At 39.5% G+C, this 21271-nt stretch overlaps 1 protein-coding gene across 1 annotated transcript; it reads right to left on the reverse strand.

Annotated features, from left to right (window-relative positions):
• Positions 1–240: 240 nt before the first annotated feature.
• On the reverse strand, positions 241–19546 carry LOC107753932 (apoptotic chromatin condensation inducer in the nucleus-like). Its single transcript, XM_016570214.1, has 17 exons — positions 19381–19546; positions 18359–18424; positions 17086–17197; positions 16576–16652; positions 14502–16001; positions 14185–14243; positions 7272–7407; positions 4766–4811; positions 4182–4309; positions 3763–3918; positions 3044–3203; positions 2791–2936; positions 2033–2140; positions 1489–1596; positions 1009–1366; positions 821–918; positions 241–732 (listed from the first exon to the last, which is right to left on the reverse strand). The coding sequence occupies exons 1-17, from the start codon at positions 19516–19518 to the stop codon at positions 409–411; spliced, it is 3720 nt and encodes a 1239-aa protein (XP_016425700.1). The 5' UTR covers positions 19519–19546; the 3' UTR covers positions 241–408.
• Positions 19547–21271: the final 1725 nt, after the last annotated feature.

Below are 21271 nucleotides of genomic sequence, written 5' to 3' on the forward strand. Positions count from 1 at the left end.
ACATTATTAGGAAAAATACATGTTAAAGGGATAATTCACACAAAAAAAAAAGTCGTCATTTATTCACCCTCATGTTGTTCCAAACCTATTTCTTCAATGAAACAAAACATGAAACAGGTAAAAAAAATAAATTAAAAAAAAATTCTTTTTTGGCAATACAAATAAAGTCAATGGGATCCAGTTTTATTTCGACTTCACTGTATGGACAAAAAAGCTGAATAATTTTTTTAAACACTTGTTTTCCGTAAAAAACATACAATTTAGGAATGACATGAGGGTGAATTGATGACAAAACTTTAATTTTTTGAGTGACCTATCCATCATGCATTCATCATCCTTGGAGCTGTCATCATGTGCTGACGACTCTGATCTTACAAACCCATCTCACACACATCCACACTTGTGCACTCAGTGTCGTCTGTCTCTGGAGGTGTTGCTACGGCTCTGTGAGCATCTGCTCCCCCCTGCAGTTTTGGAGTCGCTACCGTAGCCTCTGTGGCTGTCTCTCCTCTTTTCTGCCTCTCTGCCCCTTTCTCTCTCTCTTTCCTTCCCTCTGTCTCTCTCTCCCTCAGTTGAACGTCTCACAACACCTGCATTCCCACCCTCTCTGTCACGTCCTTTTGCTCGCTCTCTCCGTTCTTCTTGTTTTTTGTCCTCTTCCTCCTGGAGTTCCTTCCTCCTCTTCTCTCGCTCCTTTATGCGCTCAGCACGCTCTAGAGCTCTTTGTGTCGCCTGGAAAAAAAGCAAGGGCTTAATTTAAGAAAAGAGAGAGAGAAAAAAAGTGTTCCGTGTGACTTAGACTAGAGGAAGTCATCCTAACCTGTTCGTCTGTGAGGGGTAACCAGTATATACAGGGAGCTGCTTTAGTTTTGTGGAAAAGGTCATCAAGAAGCTTTACAGGAGGCTCTTCTGGTTTATCTGGAAAACAAAGGGGGAGACAATGTCAAATTAAGTCAAAATAGAAGAAAAATTGACATTAAACATTTCACAAGATTTAGTTTTCCTCACCTTTCTTCTCTGTTCTCTTCTCTTTGCTCTTGCCTCTCTCTCTGCGTCTTTGCTCCCGCGATCGTGACCTTCTCGTTTTGTCTCGGTCATCCTTCCCAAAGTCCTTGATTTTATCCCGGTCCCACTCCCGCTCAGAACGAGTCCTCTCTCTCCTCTCCATCGCTCTTTCCCTCTCTGCCCACTGGTCTCTCACAGCTGAAGCTCCTCCGTCTCGCTCTCTTTCTCGCTCCTTCTCTTTTTCGTGATTTGCAGGTGGAAGTGGGTGATGGGCGGCAGGGCGGGCTGAAGTTCCTGAGGCGTGAGGGTCATGACCTTCAACTGCACGGGCACTGGACACCAGACCTTTATGGAAGTCCAACTGGAGATGGAACAAAATACAACATAATGAGAAGGGTGCAAAGTTTGATTATAATATGGGAAGATGAGAATGCCTGACAGCAAAGAAAGCAAATGAGGTAGATTTGAGCAAACTTTTCAGACCTCATCCTGCTCGCAAAAATCCACACGTAGTACTTTGGGATTACTTGTAGGCCATTTCACACCGTGCAGTGCTTCTCGAGTGGCCACAGCTTCCTCTACAGTGGAGTACTGAGAGAGAACATGACAGAATGGAGGTTAAAAGAAAACTAAAGGCATCATGTGGCACAATATAATATCTCTAATGAACAATGAGATTATATCACAAGAGAATAAACAATACAAAATGAATAAAATACACTACTGTTCAAAAGTTTGGGGTCAGTACGATTTTAAATATTTTTTTAAGATTTATTTTTCATACAAGTCTTATATGCTCACCAAGGCTGCATTTAAACAAACATACAGAAAAACACAGTTATAGTGAAATATTTTAATATTTATCTATTTAAATATTTTTCACAATTTTCACCGTCATTTTTGGTCAATATGTGTCCTTGCTGGAAAAATTTTTTTATTTCAAAAACAAAATTTTACTGATTCCAAACTTTTGAACTGTAGTGTAATCATAGAAATAATAATAATAATAACAACAATTATAACTTACTGTGACATAGCAGTGAGATTTGATCTTATCGATCCAGAAACCCTCCTCCACCAATTTACCTGTCCGATTTAACAACTCCTTCAACTGCCCTAAGGTGAAAGGTCGCACCTACAGAGAAAAAGTTCAGATCAGGGGTCAAAAGAGCAGCAAAACCTCTAGACTCAATCTCAAAAAACACAAAACATATCTGATCTCAAGTACTATGTTGCTCAGAAGAAACTGAAGAGGTCAGGGGCAATATTCAGTGTTTCCCATACATTGGTTTTCCAATGTATACACTGTAGATTTTCCAAAAGGCTTTGACTTCATTGAATAAACATGATCACTGTACGTTTCAAAGTCAAAACGCGGCACGGGTGTTTTTATATGAATGTATCTTTGTAGGGAACCGATTGTCTTCAGAAAAGTTTTGATGTCATTTTCATTTAATATTTCTTATAATGCCTGATAAAATAGCGTTCATGAGTGCAGCGCTGCTTTGTTTACAGCCGTTACCGGGGAAACTGCTATTTCCGCTGCTCCTAAAGCACCTCCTGCTGGCAGAGAGTAAATTTGCATTTTCAATCAGCCCGTCTGCTGTTTTATATTTACATTATATACATGTATATTTCCCCCGGGGGAAGTGCCACCACACATAGAGTGTAAGTCTGTGGGAAACACTGATATTCATACAGTCAAATTATTTTATATACAAATTACATCCCAACATTATAGTGAGACATTGAGCAGTGAAATGAGCAGTGTGATCTAGTGCTTACCAGGTTGTAGACGTGTATGATGTTGGAAGTTTTTCCACGAGGAGGAGAGAGCTGGCGACCCGTCCGTATGGGATCATCAATAGTTATGGACACGCCTGATTTCTGCTGACTGATGGAGCGGCGCACCAAAGAATCACTGGGAGTGACTGAGAGAGAAAAAAACAATTATAATCCTGCTTGAAAACCCCCCCAGAGCTCTTTTAAAATATGTTAAGATTATTTTAAATGAATCCAGCAAATCATGGATGGTCACCTTTCTTGGACTCGCCATCCTGTATTTCCATGGAAGCATCAGGGGAGCTCTCCTGTTTCCTTTGTTTTTCTGTTTCTCCTTTAGTCCACTTCTGCTCTTCTTCTTCATCCTCCTCCTCCATTTCTTTCTGTCCATTCTCATGTCCATCAAGAGGAACAATCTGGACCAAAGTTTAGTGATACAAAAACGTTCACTGAATAGCAGAGGTAAACGGTGAACTTCAAAAGACGATGACAAAATGCTTTCTTACAAAAAGATTCACTCCTAAATCAATAAGCCATTTAACTTTTTAAAATGATTTAAAGCATGTTTAAGTTATTTCTGCTGTATTGTGCAGCAGTCTTATGCACTGGTGTTCATAGTACAAAAGACAAACCTTAAAGGGATAGTTCACCCAAAAAAGAAAATTCTGTCATCATTTACTCAGCCATAAGTTATTCCAAACCAGTAAGAGTTTCTTTCTTTTGTTAAACATAAAAGATGATATTTTGAAGAATGTGGATAACCAAACAGTTGCTGGTCTCCACTGACTTCCACAGTATGGGGAAAAACAACAACAACAAATACTATGGAAGTCAATCAGGACCAGCAACTTATCTTTTGTTTTAAGGAGAAGAAATAAACTCATACAGGTCTGAAACTTGAGAGTAAGTGACAAAATGTTCATTATTGAGTGAACTATCCCTTTATTATTTGTTTTGTCAGCTACCAGTGCTCACCTGTGTCACTGTGCGTCTGATCTTGAGGCCCTGATCCTCCTCTGGTTCCTCTTGCTCATGAGGCCCGGATGAGTCCTCATCCCCAGAGAGACGCCCCTCATCTGGATGCAGTTCGACCATCGCCTCCTGTAGGGGCTTGATGTCTGGAATTAGTGTCTGTAAGAGAGTTTTGTAGTTAAGTAACAGTGCAAAGTTATGTAAAAATACTCTTACGCAGTACTATTACACATAAAACTGACAATTAAATTCAGTAATCAATTATGTCCATACTATACAAAGTCCATATATTTAGGAGTTAAATTAAACCTGGGAATACGGCAACATTGAACCTGTACCACTGAATTTCAGGCTGTCAAAAGCAGGTAGTGATTCATCATGTATCTGTTAAGGTAATGTGGGAGCGGTCTTGGATAATTTACCTTCAGCGATTCAGTGGTGATGCTGATTGACGGCTTCTTGGCAGTGACTGCTGTACTAGAACCCCACCTTCTTTTCCTGCTGGCTCCACCCACTGGCTCTGCCTCAGATGACGCAATTTCCGTTTTACCTAGTGCCAAGGAAAATTAATCACAAAATCGCACAACCTAGAAACAGATCCAGCTGTAAATGACTGGTAAAGGAGCATAACAAAGCATATAATTCCTAACGGACCCTGTAACACTTTTTTCATTGGAACGGTACTGCAAATTAATTCAGCTTCTTTAAGCATACAAGAGCATGCTTTATGCACATCACATGACGTTGCAATGGACTGGTTTCAGTGAAGCCACATGATGGGACAGATCCATTTTGGTGGAATTTAATTTATTTTGCACTCTAGCCAGAGTTATTTTCACTTTGAAAACTACTTGGTGAGGTCAGTATCCTGCCCAATTTACTGGTTAATGTTCTAGATCAACAGGTTTAAATAATTTTTCCTTTGGAGGAAACACACAGAATGGGCTGCAGCAACCTGTCAGTGGACAAACGGTAAAAAAAGAAGTAACATTTTGAAGACACTTACTGGTCAGAGAGATCTTGCGGGCTGCAAACGATTTTACGGTGGAGCTCTGAAATGAAATAGAGAGGAGAAACAAGATCCAAGTGGATGTGTGGAGGAAGAGACACACAACAAAAAAAAGAGACATTGGGAAAAGGAGGGGAATGAGAGAAAGGAGAGGAGGAAAGAACAGATGCACAGCTATCAGTTACACCAATAATGTACAGTTGCTTTGATAAAAAGAGGCTTTGAGAATCCCATCATTATTATAAACGGTTTCTGAATAAGTCCCTTATGTTTGCCATTGCTTTAGTTTTTATTTTAACATGACTTCGGCTAACACATGCTTGACCAAATTCCCTACTTTTCCACATATGCTGTAAAATATAGGATTACTAACACCCTCTAACCTCATTGTTAACAAAGCAATAAACCTTCTTTCCATTTTAAGTTATTTAAAAACAAATACATCTTGGGAAAAAGGGTTTTCCTGGTACCATTGACACCTGATTCCTCTCTGGCTTGGCTATGGCCCAACCGCACAGCAGTGTGCACTGTATCTAGGCAACAAAGGTCCAATCAGCGGAGGCTGAGGAGTGAGGGTGAGACACGATCACAATTGAGCGTGCTGATTGGCCGGCTGACTGGAACTGCACTTTTTGTTTCAATAGCTGTTTTTGGCTCTTGTGGTGGGAATTGTGATTCAAATGGTCTTTGAAAAAGTCTTTAAAGTTTTTGTTGAATGTTCAGGAAACAACAGAAGTCTGTGGCAAAAAACTCCTGGTGTCCAGACTGGCTGGGGAGATAGCATCCACACTTTGAACCAATAAGAAACATGACGTTTGACAAGCCAAAATTCCGGTAATAATCGCTCACAGCATTTTATCATCTACATCAAGTCCTGTGATGTGTAGGAAAAGAGGGTTTTCCTTTCTTAATGTTTTGCAAAGGGTCTCACTCTGGTGCCATCCACAAGTTCATCTGGGAATTTGGTTGAAATTCTCTGAAAGTTCTCTGAAATATCCCATAAAGTCCATTTGTAGTAAAAGTGTCAAGGGAAGTCCTTTATACATATATACATATAAAAAAGTATGGCTGTTGACAAACTGACGAGACAAAACGAAAGGAAAAATAGTTTGTAGTAAATGAGCCCATAATCCTCACTTCATTATCTTAGATTGTTCAACTCACGGAGATCAGTCTACAGGCATGTGAGAAACATCAGATGTCTGTGTAATGAGTCTCTGCAGATATCAGTTCATTCGTGTACTGAAGCGTGGGTAAAAATAGCAGGCGGCATCAAGACAGCTGTGTTCCCATCATGCTGACAGGAGAAGTCCATCTGATGCTTGCGTTTGGCCAGTGTAAACGCTTTGAAAAATGTCTCTGTTGTTAAGCATCATTCTTTCTTTGGCATAATACAACTTGCGCCTCCCCCGTCTCACCAGCTATTTCGGCTTCTCTTAAGCAGACCCATCAGGAGGCCACATCAGTTTTGTATGACGAGGCAGTGGCCAATGCTCCGGCAGGTTCCGTCAGGCTAAGTATGCAGTGGCGACTCTGGGGGCCTAGTTCAGGTACAGCCGAGACGCTTGGGCATAGCGGGGCAGGTGATGGAGGTGGTAGAGGAGAAGAGGTGGTGGCAGTATGCAGGTACCAGTATGAGCAATGGAAGAGGGGAGGGCACCTTCACAACAAAGCAATCAATGGGATTTTAAACCACAAAACAGTCATACTACCAGATCCAGAGATAAAAAGAGAAAGGCAACAAGAGTGAGAGCGACAGGGGCAAAGAGAGAGAGAGAGAAATAGCTGGAAAAAGAGAGGACAGAGAGAGACTAGAGCCTACATCTCAAACTACATGTTGCCAGGGTCTTGTCTTATTCTGCTCCCTATAACTCAAATACACACTGCACTGTTTAACTAAACACTTATGGCACAATATATGATAAGGATTTGTTTTATAAAGGGGTGATTTTAGATGTAACTTCTCAAAGAAGGGTTATTAGTCTTGGAACTTCCGAAAAGCAGTTGCCTCTCTAAACTTTTATAAAGCACCACAGTTAAAAATATTTGTTAAAATCATTTAACAAATAAAAAATAATTGATCTCATTTGATGGATGACTAGTTGGCCATTTTAATTTGTCTCAAAATCTTTTAAGCTACAACAGGATTTACGTTCAATACAAAAAGGTATAAAATCTGAATGTGTTAAATGGCACTTTTAAAATTAGCACCGATTCATCCTCGTTCACACACAATGACCTCAACAGTGTCTAATTTCGAACATTATTAGGTATCCACATCCCCCAGACACTGCTGCTATGGAGTGAAAGGAAAAACAGAAGAGGATAATGGCAACAATAGTCTTATATCCAATCCTGAATTAAATCTAAAGACAGACAACAAATTTGAAATCACCTTGACTCCAAAAGGTTCAGCTAGAACTGCCTTACAAACTTCAGTTACCCCAGCCAATATTTAAGAGTTATAGTTTCCACTGGTTCTTTGTTCTGTGGGCCTTCTTACCTCCTCTGGGCGGGTGTTGCAGGAATCTGCCCCCTGGTGGTCAGACTGTTGCATAGCACTCTCTGAATGAGAGCGGCTCTCCAGTTCCATAGCAACTTGGCCTGCAGGCTCAGAGAGAGCTTCCTGCTTTACCTCCCTAGAGAAAGAACAAGAGAAAGAGACAGAAAGAGAGTGAGGGGTAAGGTGGCTGAGGCTGGTTGATCTGGGTCACGCTATAAATAACAGCCTGGCTAAATGACTCTCACTGCCAGCATCACACATACATACATAAGCTGGTATATGCCATGGTAATAAAACTTGAAAACATTGAGGGAAAATCAAATACATGTGTATCTTTTTAAAAGTGTAACCAAGGTCCGTATACACCAGGGCAAGTCAACTCCGGTCCTGGAGGGCCAGTGATCTGCATAGTTTACTTCCAACCCTTATCCAACACACCTGTTCATCATTTTTAAATAGTCCTGAATAATTTAGAATTGAATTTTTTGGAATTCTAGAATTTTAGAATGAGAATTAGCTTGGTCAGGTGTGTTTGATTAGGGTTGAAACTAAACTCTGCAGGACACCGGCCCTCCAGGAGCCACGTATACACATTTAAAAAGACACATAACAATTAAATGGGTGGGGAATTATGAGACCGCAATTCTCTATATTACTGAACTGTTGTACAGCTAGAGAGGTAACATATAGGGTTGTGCCGATAGACGACAGTATCATGTATCAACGATAGTCAGAGATATCGCCTATGGCTGATGCCTTTGACGATAAAACGCAAATTATTTTTTATTATTATTATCAGGCTAGTAATACCATCTAATTAATATCAGAGCTTATTTGCACCACATTTCTTTTTCTGCATTTTTACAGTGTTGCTTGTTATAACAAATCACACACGATTCCGTTGAGTTTATGAATGCAATGGCCAATCAAAGGTGCTCAGATGAGTCATCGCTGAAACACCAGAGTTTTGTTGTTCAGTGTGCGTTCGCTGACTGAATTCTGCTCTTTCGCATAGATGTACAGAAGTGCAGATGTATGTGCGATGTAAGTATAAGAGATTTATTCATCATACAGTGTTGATAGCTTCAGTGATTATAACGGGAATGTTTTTTAAAGTAAATAAACTCACACTAGACTGAAGTCAGTGATGTTCTTTCTGATAATGCTAATGTTCTTTGCTCGTTTTCTGTAGCTGCTGTTTGAATAACTGAGGAAATGTAAGAATTATTAGTAGTAACTTGCAATGTTTCTATTAAATTGTTTTGTAAAATACCAATTCAGTCATATTAAAAATATTTTATGACATGACATCCTAACATTAGGCTGCTATTAGCCTTACCCTGGAGTTGCTTCACTTTCCGGCTATGAAACCAAGTAAGTAAATAATTAAATAAATTAGCATAATATTGTGTATCAGCGTATGGAGCATTTCGCCCAACACTAGTAACATAACTGCAAAAAGATTAAAAATCAAGCAAATGGCCCCCTTGAGGTTCTGCTTATGGGCCTTGAGCTTTCCACCAAATAAACTTCCACTACTGAGGGGCACAGCACATAGTGTATCACAGTCCAAATACACTACAGTTCAAAAGTTTGGGGAGAGTTTTTAAAGAAATTAAGACTTTTATTCAGCAAAGATACATTAAATTGATCAAAAGTGACAGTAAAGAAGACATTTATAATGCTACAGAAGATATCTATTTCAAATAAATGCAGTTCTTTTTAACTTTGTTCAAAAATCCTGAAACAACTAGCACCATTTTCAACATTGATAATAAGAAAAGTTTATTGAGCACTAAATGAGCAGAATAATTTCTGAAGGATCATGTGACACTGAAGACTGGATAAATGACTGCTGAAAATTCAGCTGTTCCATCATAGGAATAAATGACATTAAAATATATTAATATAGTTACCCAAGTTATTTACACTTCTTAAATAAATAAATAACCTTACCGATGCCAAACGTATGAAAAAGTAGTGTACATCCGATGACCTTCACAACCAATCATCAGCTATCACAGTAATAAAACAGTTTAAACACATAACAGACTTGCCGGAATTGTATGCAACACTTTTGATGTTAATGCTAAACCATGGCAAACAAAGCGCCAAAATATTCACTAGCTCCTGACATTCCCATACCTACAGGTGATTAATCACATTCATTGTTCTATAGATAACCAATCCATCTCTCTCACACATAAACACACACCTGTGCAGCACACCTTGGCACCGTGGTCTCTAGAGACACAACAGCCCTGATGCCATTTGCTCGAAGGAGGAAAAACTGCCTCTGGGTTCTCAGAGCACAAGGCTTTCCCTTTGTATTAAAGCAATCAACACATGCTGAGGGGAAGGGGGACGGGTAGCCAGATCCCTCGTGGACAAAAAAGCCAAGTGCTTAGAATACTTAACATTTACACATGAATGCAAAGCTGGCAAGCACCAAGAGGAAAACCTGAAAGACAGCCTCAAACTGAACTACAGTAGCCTCAGAGTTCATTTTCCATGCATTAAGACACTTTGTAACAGTTAATGTAGAATACTGTATTCGGACTGATTTTGTCAGACTGGCATTTTTCAAAGTGTGATCTCTTTAGCTTAAAACACATTTCTGTTATTTTCCGTCACTGATGCCATTGCTCACTAGGGAACATCCCCTTTCCCCTTGAGGACTTTCAATACCTAGCATATGAATACCATATGATTTGCTTTCCTTCAAAGAAAATAGTTGAAACCTAATACACAGCTCTATGCGGACCACACAACTTCTCATTTGGATCACGAAACTTACCTTACCACACCATTAATTTTAGCATTAATAACAGGTTTACTACGCCTAACTACTTACATAAATTGTTACACTGTTAAATGGGCTTAAGTGAAATGTAAGCTGAGTTAACATTGTTTTATTCATAAGATGATATGTTGCAACCTTTTTCAAACAGGCCATCGTGGACACGGTATCTCAATTACTAATTTAAGACTACATGCATCTCTCATGACTAATAATGCCCGAGAATTGCCCACATCTTTAATGAACCCAAGTGCCTGAACAATATCCCCTGCCCCAACATCATGACGAAAACGCCTGCGTTTCAAAATCTACTGATACCCATATCAAAACCATTTTTGGGGCATCATATGTGCCGTCTGATTCAATCCGATCATTATGACGCCAAAAGTGCTGCCTAGGTAGGTAGCTCACTGGGTCTTAATACACAGCTAAAGGCGCTGTCGAGACGGCATCTAAAATGAAATAAAACTATATTTCGTTTCACATTTAACTAAAGACAATACAGGGACCACCGTACAAACACAATCGCTCGATCGCTTAAGCTCATATTATAAATGTATATCACCTAAACGATGTGCCGACCCAGCCCTGGAGGGTATTTCTAGAAACCACCTCTCCCTCTCTCAAACCTTACCCGTTTTTATTGCCGTCCGACAGCATAATGTCAGACTGTAACCGGGACCGCGACGGCCGTTTATACCGGTTCTGCCGGTCAAAGATGCGTAGGAAGGAATGTGAGAAGCGGACGCGCAGCAAGGCTGTTTTTTTTCTCTCTCTCTCTCTTGTGCAATGCGTCGGTATAGTCACGGCGGCGCTCACGGAGCAGCCATATTGAGTAGCGCTAGGGGAAGTATGAGCAGTACAAGCAGGACCCCTCCTCCGAGGCCACGCCAGTGTATTGGCTGTCGTATAGAACGCCTGCTTAAAAATACAACCGCCTTCATATTCCATATAGTCAAATTAACTATTACGTGGACGGGTTTTAAATTGTGTTTAGATAAGATATACTAATAATTTTCTAACTGTTGGTTTCTTACGTTTAAAATAAACATCCAATTTGGTTTAGTTTTTACCCAAAAACGAGAATTCCGTCATTATTTATTTTTATATACACCATCATTTATCATTTTCTCACCTTCGTGTGGTTCCAAACCTATATACATTTCTTGTGCAGGAAAAAGTTCTTTCTTCTGCAAAAAAATGTTGGTAACCAAACCGTTTTGTCTATTGTATGGACAAAAAATAAATAAAATGCACTGAGACATTTCTTAAAATATTTTCTTTTATGATCCACTGAAGAAAGAAAACCATACAGGTTTGGAATGACATGTGAGTAAATGAGACAATATTAATTTTGTGAGTGAATTATCCCTTTAAGAATTGTCTTATTTCTGCATACATTTATATTAATTGTGATCAGCTTTTGCGGGATTTTTTTTTCCATTTTCAAATTTCCTCCAAACTGATGATGACTGATCTACACTTACTGGAAACATTTGGTTGCTGTTCTGCTGCTAAAAGGGGTTACACCAGATACTGAAAAGCAAAGGTTCAAATACTTTTTCACTGTCAGATCATTTTGCTTAATACATTATATATTTCCACTTATTTGTTTTATCTGGTTCTCTTTATTTGGTCACATGACTTTAAGAACTGATCACAATGTAGGTCAAATTTACACAGACAGACTTTATTCTTACAAAGAAAGACTTTATTTAGATTCTTCTTTAGTTCTAACTTTCTAGTGTCACTTCAGAAATCTTGTTCAATAAACCCTGGGATCTAAAAACATGACTAGTATATAAAATAAGGAGAAATTTATTAGGATGTTGTTGGTTTCATTTCTAAGTATTCATCAGAATTGGTGGCCTATGCCCTAGTCAGGGCCACGGGTATAAAGAAAAAGAAAAAAAAAACGTAGCAATTCTGTCACCAATCTGTGCACAACAATGATTGGTCAGTAAGTGTATCATAAAATCTAATGGCTCTTCACACTGCATTTTTAACATTACTGAAGACATTACCCAATATAGCATTATTTCCCCTACATGTCATTAATAAGAATAAAGAGAAAAAGACCGAGGAGGACTTCCATCTGCTGGATGTCCTGGTGAGAAGCCCTGAATGAGGCCAAATGGGCAATCTCACTAAACTATGCATGACAACAGACAGCAGCGTTTTAGCTCATGCACTTCTGAGCTCACACATGCTGGGTGGTCCTGCATTTAGACAAATTTCTGTGATTCCAAAGATGGCAAATGGGAGACAATGGTTATGAAAATCAGTGAAGTGTGAAAGACAGTTAGAAATGTGTGTAACTTGAATGGCAAGCATCCCACACATTTTGACCAATGAACTTCTGTGACCGTTCCAGTTATTTGAGCTCAATGGAAATTCATTTAAAAAACATTACACAGATTAAATATGTAGAGAGCATACACAGAAAAAACATTTCTCATAAAACATACTTTCCTGGTTTTTGCATGATCATTGAAAGCAAGGAGTTTTTTTTGCATTACATTACATAAATACTTCAAAATACAGGTATAGTAGGAACAGATAGACATTAAATTATTTTCCTAAATGACAGATGACCAGAACAAAGTCAAAAAGGGAAAATATATTCTGTCTGAGAATTCATTTTAATTGCATTTTATTTTATTTACAGCTTATTAATAAATAAGCTGAATGTTTGCATTGAAACACACTGAAAGCATTGTGTTTTTGTACCTGTACAATGCAATGTAACTAGAGGTCGACCGATTTTACTGATAGCTAGGTTGGACCACACTGGCCAATACAGATTAAATCAACTGATTTTATTAATCAACCGTTTAAAAAAAAAATAGTGCTTTACTATTAAGCCCAAAAAAAAGAACCATACTTTATAAACAAATAAAGATATTAATATTAAATATGAATTATATATTGATCATTAAAATTAGTTCATAGTTCATTAACTAATGTTAACAGAAGCAACTTCAAAATTTAAAAATGTATTAGCAGATGTTGAAATTAACAGACTCTAACTAGATGGCCATCTTTAAATCTATACACAAAGGCCATAGCATTGAAATTACATCCGCGCAGACAACTCGCAGGTATCAGGGATCTCACACACACACACCTGACGAGTCACGTTCAGTTCAAGCAGCGGTCTAAAACAGTTTATTTAAATCACCAAACGGGTAAAAGTTCACTTGAAGAATGATCAAAAAAGTGGCATAGATGAGTTTGAAGTTCAGTGTTTAAACGGAAAGAGAAAGCACGATCTATATTATAGCTCTCTATATGAATCATTCAGACTTTATTAGAGCCATAGAAAGACAAACGTTTTGCTGAAAAAAATGCACAATTTTACTGCCTAGGGTGAAGTCATTATGTACATTAACAACAATTTGGGACAAATATAATGTAATTTAATGGAAAACTGTGTGAATGGTGCTCTGTTGCGCGACAGGATTTCTGTTGGCTGAATGAACATATCAATTTGCTTTCTCATTTCACTGCTTTAAATCTGCAACTTCGCTGAATAACATGCATTAATGTGACAGCTGGATATAAACTAATGCAGATGGATGGGAACAATAGTGACATTAACTCTTTCCCCGCCAGCATTTTTGATGATTTTCACAAAAATTTGATGCCTCCAGTATATTTTGCTGTATGAATATTTGAATATGCAATACACCAAAATAAAGATCAGAGCCTCTACTTTTAAACAAAAAAAAATGCTGTCCTTTCTCCACTAATGCAGCATCTAGTCAACAAATTAATTACTTAGTAATGATGTGAAAACATGTACTACATTATACTGTATACACACTGTTTCATTGTGTTTTAAATCTTGTGTCTGAAGTGTCCAGCGCAGTGTCACGTGTCAAAACAAACAGCACGTCGTTTCAGTGATTCCGCCTCTAGAGGCCGCTCTCGTACTGTATAATGACAGCAGACCTTCTCAGCCGCTCCAGCAGCGGGCGGAACCCGGAAAAACCATCGGCATGGATTTTTGCAGATAGTTCCAGCAATCAACTATCTGTGCCGATTAATCGGCAAAACTGATACATTGGTCGACCTCTAAATGCAACTGTGTGTATGAAATACTTTACTGACCTTGAAGATTGAGCCTTTTTTTCTTTTTGAACATCTTTTCTTCTGTTTTCTTCCTCGTCCTGGTTTGGAGTAAAGATATTTTCATCAAAATTCATATTAACAATGACTTCATTCCATTATGTACTTTTTATTGTTTCTATGAACTCTCTGTTTGTCCTCAGATCACACTACCAGTGTGAGAAGTTGTGCTGAACTCATGTACACCCAGTTAGACTGGTGCATCAGTATTAGCATGGCAGGCTCATCATCAGAACACAGCAAAGGTAGAAGTAACCAACAGAATTAAAATACATAGGTTTGATAAGCCAGTTACACACCTTCTGTTGGCTGTGAGAGGATGATGATTCTGAATCAGTGTCAGATGATGGTGTCTGACTTGGCATTGATGAGCGTCGTCCATGACCTTTTTCTCTCCGTGAACGGTCTCTTGTTTCATCCATTTCTCCTTCTTCAGATGTAGAGTGTGGCGATTTTAGGGCCTTTTCACTTTCTTCTGTTGGTTTAGGTGGCTTTTTCTCTAGAACTTTCACTTCTTTGTCTTCCTTGTGTTTTGATTCAGAGATCGTTGTAGAGGCCTCTGTCTCCATAGCAATATCTTCAGAGCACTTCGGCCCTGATGTGAGGACTGACACCTGCTCAGGTTTGGAGGATGCCGTAAGTGAATCAGGTGGTGGAACCTCTGAGAAAATGTGTGGACTTCTAGGTGGGAAAGTGGTGGGTGACGTCAAATGGAATGGTGCAGAAGTCTCATCCACTTTCTCATTTTCTTTTTCCTCACTTTTTTGCTCATCTCTCTCCTCTTCCAACTCAGAGTTTTGAGCATCTTGTTGAGCAGGGGGCATTGTGGGTACTGACACAGACACCTCTGACCTGAGAAGCTGCTGAGCTGAGTCTTGCACTTCTGCATTACCATCTTCCTGCTTTTCAACTTCCATCTCTCCTTCTCCCTCAATCTCTACCTTCTGTGCACCATCAAACATACCCTCAGATTCCATTTTGCGGACCAGCAGGCTAAGTGGTCCAGGTCTGCGTGTGGATGGGGGTTCTGGGCTGCTGGATCTAGAACTGGAGCTGGACTCCTGTCTTTTGAGGGATGGAGGAGAGACCATGCCTGCCCCTGGAGCAGCACCTTCTGCTAGGTCTGCTGGCTCATCTTGGTCACGTGGGCTCTGTTTGGGAGTGTCAGGCAACGGGAAAGACAGCTCTGGAGGTGGAGATGGGGGAGGAGTAGGTTGACGGAGCTGCAGAGGCGGCTGGTGGACTGGTTGAGGCTGGGGAGGGATGTGCTGTGGTGGCTGAAGCTTTCGGCGGGATCGTTGGGGGGCTGCAGCTGGTGGAGTGTGAACAGGAGGAGTCCGGATGCTCTTTTTCCCATGTGAGGTAGGACCCCACTCATCATCATCATCACTGTCATCATCATCCTCATCATTATCATCACTATCAACTTGAGCACAAGCTGCAGCCCTCGCGGAACGGCTGAGCTGCAACACTGAATGGGCAGGACCTGCTTCGACCGGGGCAGTTCCCTCTCTCTCTTGTGAACGGGGCATCATGAGAGGCAGGCCTTGACGCTCAGGTTGTCCAACCACGCGCACAGACAAGGAGGCAACTGCACGTGGAGGAGAGGGTGTTGCGACCTCCTCGTGGCCAGGAGGGAAAGAAGGATGCCATATCCTTCCAGCTTTAATGTCAGGTGACTCTTGAGACACTGGAACAGGGCCTGTATCCAACCTATGTGATCCCATTAACCCAGGGTCCTGTGGCAACCCTCCTCCACCCGCCTGGGTTGCGGACAGATGAGAGTGTACGATGTGATGCTGAAAAAACAAATGTAATGTAAAACAAATGTAAATGAAAGATCAAACACATACATAAAAGCTGAGCAGATGTTCCCAGACCTTCAATTTCTAATTATTTATTCAGTAGTGATAATGTAATGTAATCTAATAAGCAATCAGAGTATGACTGCTTAACAGTCCATGAAAACTGCCTAGTATTTCCTCAGAGCACACTGCAAGTGTGAGAAGTTTAGTTGAACTCACTTACACCCAGAGTGACACAGTCAAACTCTGGTGCATCAGTATTAGCATAGCAAGCTCATCATTGGAAATACAACATGAGAATAGCAGACTCTCTACCGTTTCTACATGATTGCATACATGTGGTGTGAATTCTGACTGCTTGCATAGAAAACCAATGCTGTCATTGAAGGTAATGTTTGTTCTGGACAGCTGATCTATACTTCTCTAGTACATTACATTCCACAAATCAAATCAGCCTGTGTATTTACTGATCAACTAAATCTGATAGAGGGCACAACTGTACTACTCTAACTATAACTTTTTTTTGTGCAAATATTTAAGTCATTTTTATACAAATGTGTGTGCTTACTTTCTCTGGCAGAAAGGAAGTGCTATCTTTGGTTGACATGTGTTCATCCTTCCCAGGGCCAGCAGGACTCTGTGTCTCTGAAAGCAGCATATTGAAATGGTCATGCACAGAGTTTTTTGAAGGTGAAAAAAAATGTGCATCTACAGCTTAAAGTGTCCGAAAATTGAAGGCATACACTCAGGAGAAAGTCAACATCCTTAATGCACAGCAACAATAATGCACAGATAAAGAAATTTAATCTAACAAAGAATACCAACGTTTGACAGCCATTGAAAACCACCTAGTATTTCCTCAGAGCACACTGCAAGTGTGAGAAGATAAGTTAACTCAGTTACACCCAGATAGACTGGTGCATCAGTATTAGCATGGCAGGCTCATCACTGGAAACACTGAATTAGCATAGGAGACTTCAAACATTATGCATCACTGTATGTTAAGAATCTCCGCACAGATGGTGTAGTCAAGTCAGTGTTATAACCTGTGTGTATATGCACATGTGAGTCTGCTTACCATCTGCCTCAGTGGCCTCTCGGGCTTCTCTCTCCAGTCTCTGTCGGAGGAGCTCCTGCTGTTTGGCCAGGTACTGCTTTATAAAGCTGTTCTGACTCATCTCCTCTCCAATCTGACACATACACAGAAAGAAACTCCAATCAAGGTCATCTCATTCACAATTCCTGGAGCCAATAAGAATGACAAACATGCAGTAAGCATGTAATAGATATTCAAGAGGCTATGTGTGACATATTCGTGTGATTAAAATGAAAAATTTATTTGATGCCAGTCTCACTAATTTAATAATGCAATTTTGTATTTTAACATTGAAAAAATGTTGTATGGATAATCAAGTAAGCCCAAGTTGCTTCACTACGGTTAAATTTATGGGCATTTTTAAAACATACTAAAAGGCCCTTTACTTACTAAAAAGTATCAACTATCAGTAATAGATTATAGGCTACAGGTTGTGTGCAACAAGTTTTGACCATGTTGATAATTTAGAAGACTTACAAATGAATGCAAGCTTTATAGATTTTTTTAGGAAGGCTGAAGTTACAATGTAGTCCAGTTCTACATTTGTTGAAACATCTAAACCACCTAAGACAGTGACTTAAACTATAATTCTATAAATCTATAAATGACACAAACGAGAAGAAAGGGTTCAAATGTCTTTCTTACCTGAGAGTTGGGGCCAGGTACTGCTTTATAAAGCTGTTCTGACTCATCTCCTCTCCAATCTGACACATACACAGAAAGAAACTCCAATCAAGGTCATCTCATTCACAATTCCTGGAGCCAATAAGAATGACAAACATGCAGTAAGCATGTAATAGATATTCAAGAGGCTATGTGTGACATATTCGTGTGATTAAAATGAAAAATTTATTTGATGCCAGTCTCACTAATTTAATAATGCAATTTTGTATTTTAACATTGAAAAAATGTTGTATGGATAATCAAGTAAGCCCAAGTTGCTTCACTACGGTTAAATTTATGGGCATTTTTAAAACATACTAAAAGGCCCTTTACTTACTAAAAAGTATCAACTATCAGTAATAGATTATAGGCTACAGGTTGTGTGCAACAAGTTTTGACCATGTTGATAATTTAGAAGACTTACAAATGAATGCAAGCTTTATAGATTTTTTTAGGAAGGCTGAAGTTACAATGTAGTCCAGTTCTACATTTGTTGAAACATCTAAACCACCTAAGACAGTGACTTAAACTATAATTCTATAAATCTATAAATGACACAAACGAGAAGAAAGGGTTCAAATGTCTTTCTTACCTGAGAGTTGGGCTGAAGACCAATGTGATGGGTAGATGTTCGTTGGAGATTCTCTAACATAAGAGCCTTCACAAACACAGTAGATGATGCACATCAAAAATACAGCTATAGAAAATAGGCCTGCCACATCAAACTTAGTAAACAAACAGTAATTTTCGTAAACACTCTGTTTAGGTTCCTAAATCTGATGAAGCGTGTTGCTTGCTATACAAACCCATTCAATACACTGTTCGTATAAAGAAAAGGTCCGAAAGCTTTGAAAAATATCTCACGACTTACCAGAGCAGCACAACATGACTGCTTGCGATTCGATACAAGAGTCAGTGTGAAGAAGCGTCGTTGAATGAAGTGTTTATATTAACGTCAGTTGTGGGAGTGGCATTAGCCTTTCAAATTATTCACTACGTTAGCACATACTTAGCAGATGACTCCGTTAATCTGACAGTTTACCGGTCGGTCGTTATGCTAATTGTCGATGGAAAATAGGAACCGAAAGACAAAGTCTCTCACGTGAATGCGATTTTGAACGACTGAAAGAAGTGTGAAATACTCCGACCCTCTAAAACGCAGCATTTAAAACCAAATTAGTTGAGTGATTTACATAAAATAGCCTATAGGAATTGCCCAAACTTGATTATCGAGCGTGAGTATCATTTGTAACTTCATTTTTACATTGTAGAAACTCATGGTTATTTCTACCATGTTTATAAATGTTGTGCAAGCGCGCGCCCCCACTGCAAACATGCGACGCGCGGGCACGACGTCAACTCTGAGACCTCGGCTCGTCATGACCCTCAAGACTGTTCAGAAACATCAGTATTGCTGTATTATTTAAATTACGTGTTGTAACTGCATAAGTAATGGAAAACAATTGCTGTGCGACGCGGTAAAACTAGCCGCACGGACTCGACAAACATTCCCGCTCTCGAAGCAGCGATACTTGGCCTGCCTTTCGGGTCTCGTCTCTTACTCAACTTGTCAGCAAGCGCACGGTTTTAAGCCCGCCCTTTGACCAAACTCACCCCTTTCAGCCGTTTGATAAGTGCATTTTTCTGTCCACTTTTGGCGAGCCCTCTTTGCTCCAGGGCGGCTTTTAAATCCGCCACACGAAGCGAATGAAGCGGTTTGCCGTCTAACGTTACATCCTCGAGTTCCGCCATTTTGCTTCACCCGAGCGCTCGAACTTCTGGGGTTGTGGCTAGAAGGGATACAGCAAAAACCTCTAGCCAACTTCTGGGGTCGTGCACGAGCGCCGATCTCTGGAGAGACATAAAAACAACGGATACAAGTGGCCGCACTTTCAACGGTCATGAACGAAGCCTTCTGCTAGGTTTCTTGTAAATTGCAATCTGCATCCAGGTTATTTACAGCAACAGTTTACAATTGCACGCTATCGTCATTTAATGTTGTGACCCCGGTGTCCTTCATAAGTCACTACAAGAAGCATTTTACACAGAAGCACACCTAATTCCGTTTCTAAAACCATCCTAAAATGGTTTGCTGGTCTACCAGGATGTTCTATTTGCTGGTTTAGAGGGGTTTTCAGGACTTTTCACCTGGTTAGGCTGGAAAACCAGTCGGCAGACCAACTAAACCAGCTGAACTTCAACTTGCACTGAAACATACTAAAGCATAAACATTTTAAACAAGAATAATATGACACAGGACAAAACAACTGAAATAGCCACAACTCTGTTCTGTAACAAAAATGTATTTTGAAGAATCTCACCATTTGACAAGCACCAAAGACTCCCTTATATGCAAAGTACCTGTGGAGTGTGTCTTACAAACAAAATGTCAAAATGAACATCAACATAGTGTAAAGAGGCACAAAATATGCATGTCAAAAATACATTCTGGTACCAAATGAAAAGAAAAATCACATTCTTAAAGCAAACTTTGAATTATTAATGCAAAGTTGCATGAAACATCCCTGGTTATGTGTGCATAATTTTTCTTTAATAAGCAACTTAAAGCCATGCAGACGTTTGATTAACAAAATCAAATAAATATAATTATATAGGGCCATCAAATCTAAGCATTACTATAAGCACTTAATTTAAGAACTTGAGACAAACAAGATAAGTGAGTCTTTTGATAGGAACGCTTGCTTGAGGACTATTGTATATTTGTAATGTTTATATATACAGTTATTTTGTACAGACGGACAGGAGAGCTCATTCAAAAGCAGAAATTAAGAAGCTTAAGTCTATCCACCAGAAAATGTTTATAAGTATACTCTGAAGTACCTGTTGAGGTGATGTATTCTTTTCTTTACTTATCCAAGTGGTTTGTGTAGTAATACTGATAAAGTCCACGAGATGGCGCTTTGAGTCAACTAACACACCAACACCAGAGTAAACCATCTAAATCAGCCTCAGAATTCACTTCACTTAATTGGACTTTTCAGCACCTTTTCACACTAAGACCACTGCATCCATTGAGATAGGACTGACAAAAAAATGAAAAACTAAAAAGGTCACTTTTTCAAAAAGGCAGTAATAAAGGGAAGGCTACTTGAGATTTAAACTATGGCATTTTTTATGGCTGAATTATTAAATTGCAAGAGTCAGTAAATGTAAAGATGCAATGAACCAGTCAAACCGAACCAAAGTCGAACAGCAAGAATAGCACTGACAGCACTGCACTGGTGGCCAGCATGTCAATCCTGAATATAAAGAGATGTGGGTATTTACAGACAAAGACGGGGGAAGGAGCCAGAAAAAAGAGAGCAGATGGAGGAATTAACAGATGGAGGAATGGGCTCTGAGACACAGACTATGAGGGCTATAAGAGTCTTGTAAACATGACAGTACATTTATGACACCGACTTGTTTTTCAAGAGAGGAGGGAAACAGGTGCATGTTTCAACCCGTGTAAGCACAGTTCAATGGGTAAGTTACACAAAGCTCA

Source organism: Sinocyclocheilus rhinocerous, unplaced genomic scaffold (genome assembly GCF_001515625.1).
Source record: "Sinocyclocheilus rhinocerous isolate Xijiao unplaced genomic scaffold, SAMN03320098_v1.1 scaffold831, whole genome shotgun sequence".
NCBI lineage: Eukaryota > Metazoa > Chordata > Actinopteri > Cypriniformes > Cyprinidae > Sinocyclocheilus > Sinocyclocheilus rhinocerous.

Excerpts from the sequence above, each read along its gene's own strand:
- LOC107753932 (XM_016570214.1), bottom strand. The coding sequence starts at position 19,518 with ATGGCGGAACTCGAGGATGTAACGTTAGACGGCAAACCGCTTCATTCG. Across the intron at positions 7,408-14,184 it reads AAAAAGGCTCAATCTTCAAG|GGAGGTAAAGCAGGAAGCTC; the intron begins GTCAGTAAAGTA and ends TTCTTTCTCTAG. Across the intron at positions 1,597-2,032 it reads AATCTCACTGCTATGTCACA|TACTCCACTGTAGAGGAAGC; the intron begins GTAAGTTATAAT and ends GTTCTCTCTCAG.